The sequence below is a fragment of the Pristiophorus japonicus genome, chromosome 6, assembly GCF_044704955.1.
Source record: "Pristiophorus japonicus isolate sPriJap1 chromosome 6, sPriJap1.hap1, whole genome shotgun sequence".
In the NCBI taxonomy this organism is placed as follows: Eukaryota; Metazoa; Chordata; class Chondrichthyes; family Pristiophoridae; genus Pristiophorus; species Pristiophorus japonicus.
The window spans coordinates 248208279-248221695 of NC_091982.1; the positions used below are offsets into that span (position 1 = coordinate 248208279).

At 45.0% G+C, this 13417-nt stretch overlaps 1 protein-coding gene across 1 annotated transcript in view; it reads left to right on the top strand.

The window, feature by feature from the left end:
- Positions 1-7744, top strand: part of gpr160 (G protein-coupled receptor 160) — a 47802-nt gene extending 40058 nt beyond the window's left edge. The window contains exon 3 of the mRNA XM_070882457.1: positions 5776-7744. Within this exon, the coding sequence (XP_070738558.1) occupies positions 5869-6903 (1035 nt within the window). The 5' untranslated portion in view covers positions 5776-5868 and the 3' untranslated portion in view covers positions 6904-7744. The remainder of the gene's footprint in view (positions 1-5775) is intronic.
- The last annotated feature ends 5673 nt before the right edge of the window (positions 7745-13417 follow it).

The following is a 13417-nucleotide window of genomic DNA, read 5'->3' on the forward strand; positions in this document are numbered from 1 at the left end:
GCAGCTTCCAGCGATTTCCCCCAGCGTTCATTTCTGCAATTTCTGCAGGTATTTTGCTCATCTCTGCAAACTCCGGCTGAGTGTGTGCCTCCACGCCTCCAACATGAGCTGCTGTTGGAAACAAAATGTCCCTTGGCAGTCGATCGTCCCTGACTGCCCCTGTGACTGTCCTTGAGTGCGCCATTAACAGATGTTGATGGCCCCATTACTGGCCGCATTGTCCCTTGCAATGGCATGAATCGCCGTTCAACTTGCCATTGTCTCTGTCGAACTCCCCCTCTGGGTTCGACTACATGTTGGGGCATGCCCGACTGCCCTTGTCTGCCTGGAGAACTGTGTGCTGCTCTAACAATGTTGAATCTCTGTACCAACCATTCCTTAACACAGTACCTCTCGTCTGTTCTGCTCGTGGCCATGCTCGCATGGTTTAAATCCCAGTTTCTCATCGCCATTGATACGTCCTTACTATACAGTATAAATGCACACGAGGCCCATGCTTGAGAGAAGGTCAGTCTGTGACCTGTCCTTTATTTCTTCGCACTCAAGTGATGGTGAGTGGAGCTTCCCCTTTTATACCTGAAGGTCCAGGTTAGGAGTGTCTCCCACCTAGTGGTCAGTGTTCTCACAGTGTACAACTTCGGTCAGATTATGGATGGGTTACAATGCTGGTTGAATACATGACAAGGTAAATGTAAAGGATCCCATAGCACTATTTTGAAGAAGAGCAGGGGCAGTTATCCCTGGTATTCTGGGCCAATATTTATCCCTCAATTAACCAACACACAAAACAGATTATCCGGTCATTATCACATTGCTGTTTGTTGGAGCTTGCTGTGCGTTAATTGGCTGCTGCGATTCCTACATTGCAACAGTGACTACACTTCAAAAGTACTTCACTGGCTGTGGAGCGCTTTGGCCCTCTGGTGGTTATGTAAAGGCGCTATATAAATGAAAGTCTTTCTTTCTTTTGTTCCTTTCAGGCAGCGCATTCGAGATCATAACAACTCGCTGCATGAAAAATTAAAAAGAATGTTTCCTCTCATGGCCTCTGGCAAATCAGATTAGTTGTTTTTGAAAATGCAAAAATATACTTTTTAATCGAACGCAAAGTTAGATTAATCATGGGAACATTTCCTCCTCTGAATGCTTGATCATCCATTGTTGAATCACACTAAGGTTTTGAGTCTCATCGCCCGATGTCATAGGTCAGAGGTCAAATCCAAGGTGGGTATTTGGGACGAGACGAGCAGGGTTTTACAAAACCCTCATTATTAATTTCTTCTTCAACGTATTTGTTTGGATTTTCAAACCGCTGTTTATTTGGTTCTGATCTACACTGAACGCACGGCAGCAAGTATTGGTGATGGACTCCAAAAGAACAATTGACGGTCTCCATGGAGACCAACAAGTCAACTCAGCTTGAATCAGTCTTTTGTTTGCTGCCTGGCACATCTGGCATCAGACAGCGGTCGGTGTACCTGGAGCTGGTGAGAGGTAGCTAGCCCATCTTGTTTCTTTGCCCTGCACACACACGGCCATTTTAGGCCATCTTGCCGAAGGTCAGGAAAAGAACATAAGAAATAGGAGCAGGAGTAGGCCATTTGGCCCCTCGAGCCTGCTCCGCCATTTAATAAGATCATGGCTGATCTGATCATGGACTCGGCTCCACTTCCCTGCCCGCTCCCCATAACCCTTTATTCCCTATCGTTCAAAAATCTGTATCACCGCTTTAAATATATTCAATGACCAAGCCTCCACAGCTCTCCGGGGCAGAGAATTCCACAGAGTTACCACCTTCTGAGAATAAATTCCTCTTCATCTCAGTTTTAAATGGGCGGCCCCTTATTCTGAGACTATACCTCCTAGTTTTAGTTTCCCCTATGAGTGGAAATATCCTCTCTCTATCCACCTTGTCTTATATGTTTCGATAAGGTCACCTCTCATTCTTCTGAACTCCAATGAGTAGAGGCCCAACCTACTCAACATATCTTCATAAATCAACCCCCTCACCTCTGGAATCAATCGAGTGAACCTTCTCTGAACAGCCTCCAATGCAAGTATATCCTTCCTTAAATACGGAGACCAAAACTGTACGCAGTACTCCAGGTGTGGCCACACCAATACCCTGTACAGTTGTAGCAGGACATCTTTGCTTTTATACTCGATCCCCCTTGCAATAAAGGCCAACATTCCATTTGCCTTCCTGATTAATTGCTATACCTGCATACTAACTTTTTATGTTTCATGCACAAGGATCCCCAGGTCCTCTGTATTGCAGCACTTTGCAATTTTTCTCCATTAATTATAATTTTCTTTTCTATTTTTCCTGCCAAAGATGTTAACCTCACATTTTCCCACATTATATATCATCTGCCAAATTTTTGCCCACTCACTTAGCGTGTCTATATCCCTTTGCAGATTTTTTTGTGTCCTCCTCACAATTTGCTTTCTCACCCATCATCAGCAAACTTGGCTACATTACACTCGGTCCTTTCATCCAAGTCATTTAATATAGATTGTAAATAGTTGAGGACCCAGCACTGATCCCTGTGGCACCGCACTAGTAACTGTTTGCCAACCGGAAAATGACTCATTTATCCTGACTCTGTTTTCTGTTAGTTAGCCAATCCTCTCTCCATGCTAAAATATTACCCCCAAACTCATGAACTGTTATCTTGTGCAGTAACCTTTTATGTGGCATCTTATCGAATACCTGTTTTACTTTGGAGCTGGCCAGTTTTCCCGTTCTTTCGGATGAAACGTTCAACCAGGGTCCCCTGGGTCTGCCCTCTCGGTGGACCTAAGGGATCCCACGGCCGAGAACAGCAGGGAGGACTTCTCCCCGGTGTCCTACGCCAATATTTATCCCTCAACCAACATCACTTTTTATTTTTAAAAACAGATTATTATCAGGTCATTATCACATTGCTGTTTGTGGGAGCTTGCTGTGTGCATATTGGCTGCTGCGTTTTGCTACATTACAACAGTAATTACACTCCAAAAAGTGCTTCATCGACTGTAAAGCACTTTGAGATGTCCGTGGTCATGAACAGCACTATATAAATGCAAGTCTTTTTTTTTCTCTTTCTACTGAGAGCCCTTGTATTTTCTTAAAAGCCTTCAATTTATACAACACAGCTGTTTGAATATCGCCACCCGCAGGCATGTGATTGGAGAACACTTCCACGACTATTTCCAGCGTTTTCTCCTTTGGTGCCTTATTTTTTGTGTTTGAGGCAGCAATTCTCTGCAGGTCAGATTTTGTCACTGCCTTCGCTTGCCCCCCACTATATTGCGGTGAACCCCGTTGTGTCTAATTTCCCACCAAGAGAAGGAGATGTGAACCAAATTTTCCTAAAATGTCAGATGGACCTACACGAATGCAAACACGTGTCAGCTGTGGCTCAGAGGGCTGCACACTTGCCTCTGGGTCATAAGGTTGTGGGTTCAAACCCCACTCCAGGGACTTGAGCACATAAATCTGGACTGACACTCCAGTGCAGTGTTGAGGGAGTGCTGCTCTGTCGGAGGTGCCGTCTTTTGGATGAGACATTAAGACTGAGGCCCTGTCTGCCTTCTCAGGTGTATGTAAAACATCCCATGGCACTCTTGAAGACAAGCAGGGGATCTCTCTGGTTCTCTGGCCAATATTTATCCCTCAATCAACATAACAGTTTATCTGGTGATTATCACATTGCTGTATTTGGGAGCTTGCTGTGAGCAAATTGGCTGCCCCGTTTCCCACATTACAACTGTGACTACATTTCAAAAAGTACTTCATTGGCTGTAAAGCACTTTGAGATGTCTGGTGGTCGTGAAAGGTGATATATATATATATATATATTTTATACATATATGCAAGTCTTAGGGGGAGAGGGAAGTTACCCTCACTCTGCTGCTGTTGTGGCTGGAAGCAGCTACTTGTGTCGTTTCTTGGTGGGGAGCTCGACTGGTTCCCCACCAAGTTATGGAGGAACACCAGGAGAACCTTGTGGAATTTCAGGACCGGGATATTCTACAGAATGAGAGGACATGAGTTTTGAGGGCTTTCGATAGAAATGAGGAGAAACTGTTTCCGGGGCAGGAGGGTTGGTAACCCGAGGACACAGAATTAAGGTCATTGGCAAAAGAACCAGAGGGGGAGATGAGAATTTTTTTACACAGCAAGTTGTGATCTGGAACGCGCTGCCTGAAAGGGCAGTGGAAGCAGATTCAATAGTAACTTTCAAAAGGGAATTTAATACACACTTGAAAAGGAGAAATTTGCAGGGCTATGGGGAAAGAACAGGGGTAGTGTGATAGCTCTTTCAAAGAGCCGTCACAAGCAAGATGGGCCGAATGGCCTCCTTCTGTTCTGTATGGTTCTATGAGTTCAAAAGGAATTAGCCTCACGTTTTCTTCCCATTAGATACAAATTATTGGCAATGTGGAATAGACGCCCAGTTGAAACAGAGTTAATTTTATTCTATATTTGAAAAGTGGTGATGAATATCTGGTTGAACAGGTTGATAGTTACAAAGGCAGATGAGTAATATCACCCTAGGGTCAGCCACTGACTAAGGATGAATAATGTGGAATAAGGTTAGAATGCTTTGCATGCTTTCGCTATGGAAATCAGGCATCAATGCTGCTAACTGATGCCTTTCAGGAGAAGCTAGATAAACACGAGGGAGAAAGGAATAGAAGGATATGTTGATGGGGTGAGATGAAGAGGGGTGGGAGGAGGCTCGTGTGGAGCATAAACACCGGCATGGACCTGTTGGGCTGAATGGCTTATTTCTCTGTTGATAATTCTGTGTAAACCTTTCTTTCAAGAGGTGAAATGGGTTCGGTGTGGTCTCTGATTTTTTTTTTTTATTCGTTCATGGGATGTGGGCGTTGCTGGCAAAGCCGGCATTTATTGTCCATCCCTAATTGCCCTTGAGAAGGTGGTGGTGAGCCGCCGCCTTGAACCACTGTTCTTTGTAATGATTTGGTAGAAGTACAACTTGTGAGGCCATTTCAGAGGGCAGTTCAAAATCAACCACATTGAAGTAGGTCTGAAGTCATATGTAGGCCAGACCAGGTAAGGATGGCAGATTCCCTTCCCTAAAGGACATTCATGCACCAGATGGGTTTTTACGACAATCCGGTAGTTTCATAATAGCTTTTTATTCCAGATTTATTTTAGTTAATTGAATTGAAATTCCCCAGCTGCTGTGGTGGGCTTTGAACTCCTGTCTCCAGATCATTAATCCAGGCCTCTGGATGACCAAAAGCTTGCAGGAGGCCAGAAGTGGAGGAGCGCAGAGATGTCTGAGGGTTGTGGAAGAGGTTGCAGACATAGGGAGGGAAGGGGCGAGGTGCCATGGAGGGATTTGAACAAGAGGATGAGGATTTTAAAATCAAGGCGTTGCCTCAATGTACGGCAGCGAGGGCATGTTTTCCTAAGTTTGTTTTTTTTGAGTGGGTGGTCCCTTTATTGGGCTGCACAGCCCATAGGTGTTTGTGCAAAATCACCCATTTGAAAAGCCTGTCCGGGGCTGTGCGTGGCCCCAGACAGCCACACAGCCAGACAGCTTGGCGGGAATGTTCGTGATGGATGAATGAGACTCGGTGCGAGTTAGGCTATGAGCAGCAGAGCTTTGGATTGAGCTGTAATCCTTCTCCACCCCAAAAGAAAAGTTTGCCAAATACTTTTTATGAGAACATTGAGCCATTTAGTCATTTGCTTGACATCTCTGTGTTTCACTGCTTCATGTTGGTGTGAAGAACTAATTTTGTTTGTGTTTTCAGTCTTGCAGGAACCCTGACTACAATGGGATGCAGATCCAGCTCTCACTGTATGTAACCTTGGAAGAAAAGGCTGTGATTTGAGGTGCAGCAAAGATGGCGGCTGTTTTCTGTGAGAACTGCATAAAAATTGACAGCAGCCTGTATTTCTACCAGGTGATTGATGGCAGAAATCTATTGTTGGTGGTCCTCTTCGCAAAGGTCCTCCTCAACTGGCTCATCTTGAGCGTAAAGCGAAGCAAGCTCCAGAGTTTAATTGGCTATTTCTGCATCTCCTTGTCACTAATGGACCTTGCATTATTCGTGAACTTGTTGATAGTTTCATGTTTGAAGGCCAGTGTGGTGTTCGGAACTCAAATTGGCACCCAACACATCTGCCTGCTTCTAAAGATCTTCTCGTCTGCGTACAGTGTCTTGCATTTGCCCATCTTCTTCCTCTCTGCTCTTGATTATTACCTAAACCTACCTCATCTCCACAGACCTGCCAGCGCCTCCCGGAGAATCCTCTACGTTTTTACCATGGCGGTGCTGTGGATTGCAGCCTTTGTCTATGTCTTTGGCATCCACAACCTCTACCCACCATCGAAAGCAATCTTCTACCACTTGTTGTTCCAATGTGACATCTCCACCAGCTTCCAGAGCCACTTTCTGTCCGTCGTGATACTTCTGACTGTGATCGTTGTGACTATTTACTGTTGGTCTGGTTTGAGTTTCCTTGTCAGATCTCTGAGAGTGATTTCCTACTTGGAAGAGATGGTGGTGCTATGCTCGCACTCGACCGCGTGGCTTCAGTCCCAGTCGGTCAGGAAACAACTCCTGACCAATGTCGCCATGTGCTTCCTCTTGACCTGGACCCCATTCGTGCTGCTTCAGCTGACTGTGGTTCTGATCTGGGCCCCGCTGCCTGCCTACATGGACTTGAACGTCCCCTGGCTTTGTTTCATGAACAGCTTCCTCATCGGAGGGGTCTACTGGCTGAAGCACCGTGACATCTCTCAGGACATCATTTCCTTGTTTCCCGACGGTTTCTGCCACTGGAAGTTCTGCCACATTCACCAAGTTTGCACTACGGATAATGCGGGGTGGATCTCGGAGAAAGGAGACAACAATTCAAGCATTCCAATGGCCTGACTGTTCTGCCTGCAAGTGTCACTCTGTAATGATGAAACGAGTAGAGATACTGATTACTGTCTTGATAAGAACATTAGCAACCATTAATTTGGGTGATTTTGAGATTTGTGCAAGAGTAGAATTATTAACAGACATTTTTAAGTCTTTGTCTCCTCACATATCTACCAATCTCTCTAAGGACATTGGATTTCATTCCTCTGGGCAGTGATCCTACTATCTGTGCCTTCCAAGCAGCTATTTTTATTTTAGGATGTATTTTGTCTTCATGTTTATCAAGCACTTTGTGCAGGGAAAAAGGCCATCATTATTTTTTTCATGCTTAAAATGATTTGCAAAAACCTTAACAACTGGGATTATTTTCTTGGTGCATTTGGCAACTACACTCCTCTCAGTTCTCCGTTCGTGGCATATTTAACTTTGTTTACAACTGATGAAATGTCAAGAAATTAAAAACGCAGCCTAGGCAAATAAGTCGAGCATTTCTTTATGGGTGCTCAATGCAGTGAGATGGAGGGTGACAATGATGAGGAATACAATGGTTTGTGCTCTTTGTGCCTGCCAGATGTATTCTGTGATCAGACATTTCTGCTATATGCAGCGGGGCACAGCATCGTTTACGTGGCTTCACTAACCCCCCCACCCCCATTGCTCTGTTCGTCACCTCCTCTGCTGACATGACATGAGCTTCCAACCTCGCTCTGCATCGCACCACCATCGCGAATGTTATTCCCAGTGCCCACTCTTGTTCTGGCCCTGAGACGAGGAATGGTGGAATGAATGTTGTTCAGCCCGTCGAGCCTCTTCCTCCTTCATTCACCAAGCGGTCTGCTCTATCATGGACTCCACCAGCTCTGTTCATCGCTAGAATATTTTCTGAGATGAAGGGATTGACTTACGAAGTAATTTTGAGCAGGCTGGGCCTGTACTCATTGGAGTTTGGAAGAATCAGAGGTGATCTGATTGAAACATATAAGATACTGAGGGGGCTCGACAAGGTAGATGCAGATAGGATATTTCCACTCATGGGGGAATCTAGAACTAGGGGACATAGTCTCAGAATAAGGGGTCACCCATTTAGAACTGAGATGAGGAGGAATTTCTTCTCTCAGTGGGTTGTAAATCTGTGGAATTCTCTGCCCCAAAGAGCTGTGGAGGCTGGGCCATTGAATATATTTAAGGTGGGGATAGACAGATTTTTGAGTGATAAGGGAGTGAAGGGTTATGGGGAGCGGGCAGGGAAGTGGAGCTGAGCTCAAGATTAGATCAGCCATCATCTTATTAAATGGCGGAACAAGCTCAAGGGGCCAAATGGCCGAGTCCTGCTCCTATTTCTTATGTTTTCTTCGTGCACCTTAACCCCAAATCGTACATCAAGCAAAGCTCCTACTCTTGCCTCTCAAGCCTGCCCAGTTGCTAACTCATATTGGACATTGGGCTGGCGTTGAAAGCACTGGAACTTTGTGTCCTCCGGGAATTCCATCATGTATGATATATCCCGAGAACTTTCAATCTCCTCCCTAAACAGTTAACTAGCAATTTTTAAAAGTAGTACACGGATGAAGCATTAAATGGGAGTAATTTCTGCATGTCGACCACCTCCTGAATCCTTCTACTCTGAAATCTGGTTTAATGCTTGTTCATTTTGAACTTGTGTCCTCGAGTTCCAAAAGCCCCCTTAGTAATGATGTAAATACAATGTACAAGCATTTAGTGGACTTTCCACAAACTGTTACGATGTTCTCTTACGGGTTGGTAATTTTTTGGGAGGTAGGAGACAGAAGGTAGGGATAAAGGGTCCAGTCTCTGATTGCCGGGACGTGACAAGTGGTGTTCCACAGAGGTCTAGACTGGGGCCTCTGCTTTTCACAATGTATATTAACAACTTGGATGAAAGTTTGCAGAAACACCAAGTTGGGGAGCACAGTAAGTTGTGTGGATGGGAGGAGCAAGTTACAAAGAAAGACGACCACCGTTTGTCTCAAAGCGCTTTACAGCCAATGAAGTATATTAGGAGTGTAATCACTGTTATAATATGGGAAATGCTGCAGCCAATTTTCAATGTGATAATGACCGGATAATCTGTATTTGTTAAGTTGATTGGGGGATAAATATTGGCCAGCACACTGGGGATAACTCCGCTCCCGCCCCCCCTGCTCTTCTTCGAAATACTACCTTGGGATCTTATACGTCCACACTGAGAGAGCAGACGGGGCCTCGGTTTAATGTCTCATCCAAAAGACGGCACCTCCGACAGTGCAGCGTTCCCTCAGCACTTCACTGCACTGTCAGCCTAGAGTTATGTGCTCAGGTCCCTGGAGTGGGACTTCAGCCCACTTGAGCCCAAAGGGTCATAGACAGACTAAGTGAGTTGGGTGAAACTATGGCAGATGGAGTTCAACGTGGGGTAAATGTGAGGTCTGAGAGTGTTTGGATTCATGAAAAAATGAATCAAAATACTAGTGAGAGACGAGGAGCTCTGGAATCACTAAAAGCCAGTGCATATAATCGACTGGGATGATGGCTTTTATTTCAAGAGGAGTGGGATTCAAAAGTGAGTAAGTGATGCTGAAGTGTTGCGAATACTTGCTCATTCCCCACCTGGAGAACTGCATCAGATTTGGGGAGCAGACCTCGAACGATATATTGGCCCCAGAAAGATGACAGCGCAGATTCACCAGAATGATACCAGGGCATAAAGGGTTAAATTCTGAGGACCGGTTGCATAAATGTGGTTCGCATTCTCTTGAGGATAGAAGGCGGACAGGTGATTTAATCGGGTTATTTAAAACGATTAAGCAATTTGATAGGGTAGATACAGAGAAACTATTTCCTCTGGCGGCGGAATCTAGAACAAAGGGGTCATAATCTTAAAATTAGAACCAGGCTGTTCAGGAGTGAAACGGGAAAGCACTTTTTCACACAAAGGGGAGTGAGAATCTGGAATAAAGGGGGTCAATTGAAATTTTCAAGACTAAGATCAATAGATTTTTTATTAGGTAAGTGTCATGATTGATTTTGAATTGGTGGAATAGGTTTGAGGGGCTGAATGGTCAACTCTTGTTCCAATGTTCTCTTCCCCTCTACCTCTCACAAAATAAATCCCATTAAAAATCAACAAACTGACTGACCTCTTGTTTTTGCTCTTCCTCCATCTGCTCCCGACAGATTTGTTCAGTGAACGTTGACACTATTGTATTTACTGATAAGTTTGGAAGTAACATTGATATCGCTATGAACGTTCTTACCTGATCATAAGATAGTCACTAATAAGTCCGATAGGGATTCAGGAGCCACTCACAATGCAACAGCTCTACAACTATTTTGTGTAAAACAATAAATCAAGTGACCTCAACTAGAGGGGCACAAAAACCGACAAATTAATCAAATTAACTTTTACATTATTGGTTCAAATTTAAATTTGGTTGCCAGGGGTGATGATGAATTCCAATCCCTCCAGACACCACGTGCTCCATCTCCAGGGACACCCTGGCTCGAATGTACCCGCGGAAGAGAGGCAGGCAGTTGGGCTGAATGGCCCCCTGCTGCTTGGTCCGGTTAATGGCCACCTTGGCCAAGCCAATCTGCGACCATACTCACAAGTGCATACATTACAGGATGGGAGGCTTATTTGGGCATAAACCACTTGGGCCAAATGACATTTCTCTGCTGTACATTCTCTGTAATTCTATTTCTGTTCAGCCTGATCTTTGGCATTGCTCTTTCTGATAATTCACCAAGATCTCTGGCTTGGTGTCTGATTTCTCTGTATCATGTATGTGATGTATCTTAACTTTCTCCACATGTGCTATACCCAAAGTTCTCCTGAGCTAGTTGCTACCTTCCCCTGTAGTTTGCCCCGACCACCATTTTATTTTTCTTACAATATGCCTGCCCTCGTCCCCTCCCATCATGTCCAGTGGGAAATGCCAACACAGGGTGGGCCAAGGAGATTGCCGATGGATTGGTTCCCCTTGCATTTACTGGCCATGCCATGCTGGGGAGTCAGCACAATTGGAGAGGAAAATCAAGGCCAGTGGTCTGGAAATCAGATCGCGCCCAACACTCACGGCAGCTTTTATTTAATTTATTGGCCCTTGAGAAAGTGGTGGTGAGCCGCCTTCTGAACCGTTGTTCCTTGTAGCGGTTTGGTACACCTGAAGGGCTTGTTGGGCCATTTCAGAGGGCAATTAAGAGTCAACCACATTTCTGTGGGCCTGGGGTCACATATCGGCCAGACCAGGTAAAGATAGCAGATTTCCTTCCCTGAAGGACATTAGTGAACCAGATGGGTTTTTAACAACAATCTTGATACTAGCTTTTTAATTCCAGATTAATTTAACTGAATTTAAATTCCCCAGCTGCCGTGGCAGGATTTGAGCTCACATCAACGGATCAATAGTCCGGGCCTCTGGATTACTAATCCAGTAACATAACCACTATGCTACCATTCCTGTTCCCATCAATGCAGGTGGCAGCTAATATCTGTACTGCCAGCTAAGGAAAGAACTGGTATTTCACTACCTCAGAACATCCCAAAGTGCTTTACCGACACTGAAGTACTTTTTGGAGAGTAGTCACCGTTGGATAGGTTAGGTGAGTGGGCAAATGCATGGCAGATGAAGTATAATGTGGATAAATGTGAGGTTATCCACTTTGGTGGTAAAAACAGAGCGACAGATTATTATCTGAATGGTGACAGATTAGGAAAAGGGGAGGTGCAACGAGACCTGGGTGTCATGGTACATCAGTCATTGAAGGTTGGCATGCAGGTACAGCAGGCGGTTAAGAAAGCAAATGGCATGTTGGCCTTCATGGCGAGGGGATTTGAGTACAGGGGCAGGGAGGTGTTGCTACAGTTGCACAGGGCCTTGGTGAGGCCACACCTGGAGTATTGTGTACAGTTTTGGTCTCCTAACTTGAGGAAGGACATTCTTGCTATTGAGGGAGTGCAGCGAAGGTTCACCAGACTGATTCCCGGGATGGCGGGACTGACATATCAAGAAAGACTGGATCAACTGGGCTTGTAGTCACTGGACTTCAGAAGAATGAGAGGGGATCTCATAGAAATGTTTAAAATTCTGATGGGTTTAGACAGGTTAGATGCAGGAAGAATGTTCCCAATGTTGGGGAAGTCCAGAACCAGGGGTCACAGTCTAAGGATAAGGGGTAAGCCATTTAGGACCGAGATGAGGAGAAACTTCTTCACCCAGAGAGTGGTGAACCTGTGGAATTCTCTACCACAGAAAGTTGTTGAGGCCAATTCACTAAATATATTCAAAAAGGAGTTCGATGTAGTCCTTACTACTAGGGGGATCAAGGGGTATGGCGAGAAAGCAGGAATGGGATACTGAAGTTGCATGTTCAGCCATGAACTCATTGAATGGCAGTGCAAGCTCGAAGGGCCAAATGGCCTACTCCTGCACCTATTTTCTATGTTTCTATGTAATGTGGAAACCCGGCAGCCATGTACACAGCAAGCTCCCACAAACAGCAATGTGATATTGACTAGATTATCTGTTTTTCCTACGTTGATTCAGGGATAAATATTGGTCAGGACACAAGAGATAACTCCACTGCTCTTCTTCAAAATAGTGCCATGGGATCTTTTACTTCCATCTTAGAGAGCAGACAGGGCCTCAATTTAACATCTCATCTGAAAGACAGTACTGCACTCCATCAGAGTGTCAGCCTAAATTTATTCATTCAAGTCCCTGGAGTGGGACTTGAATCCATAACCTTCTGACTCAAGAGGCAAGTGTGTTACCCACTGAGCCACAGCTGACATTAAGTAATTGGCTAAAGGATTAGAGGGGACTTGAGGAGAACTATTTTCATCCAGAGGATGGTAGGGGTCTGGAACTCAGTGCCTGAAAGGGTGGTAGAGGCAGGAACCCTCATCACATTTGAAAAGTGCTTGAATATGCACTTGAAGTGCCGTAACTTGCAGGGCTACGGACCAAGAGCTGGAAAGTGGAATCAGGCTGGATAGCTGTTTTTCAGCCGGTGCAAATGCGATAGGGCCAATGGCCTCCTTCTGAGCCATAAACTTCTGTGATTCTATCTATGATTATCAGCGTCACCCACATCATGTGAATTAATGAAGATTAAAAAAAGCTTCAAGAACATTTTCTTTAAAACGCTTTTTATTAACTGAAAGCATTGGCACATGAGGGGGAAGGTGAATGTGAGGCTTATGGTCACAAGATTCTCAGCTGGTTGGGTTCGCACATACACTTTGCCAGAGGCATGGTGTGGCACAGTGACAATCAGGCCCTTAAACAACGATTGCACATTGAACGAATAAAAATACACCGAGTACAAAACAGTATAATGCAATCATTCATCTCGAAAGCCGCAACATTTTCTTTTGGCTACAGAATGATGTATTACTTGGTGGGGTGAGTGCACAAACCACCGGGGTGATGCCCTCAGTGAGCGTGGCAATGTGATTCGGCCTGTGATATCTTCCTCGTTCAGGGGGTGCTATTTACAAACACGAAATAACTTCTCAAAA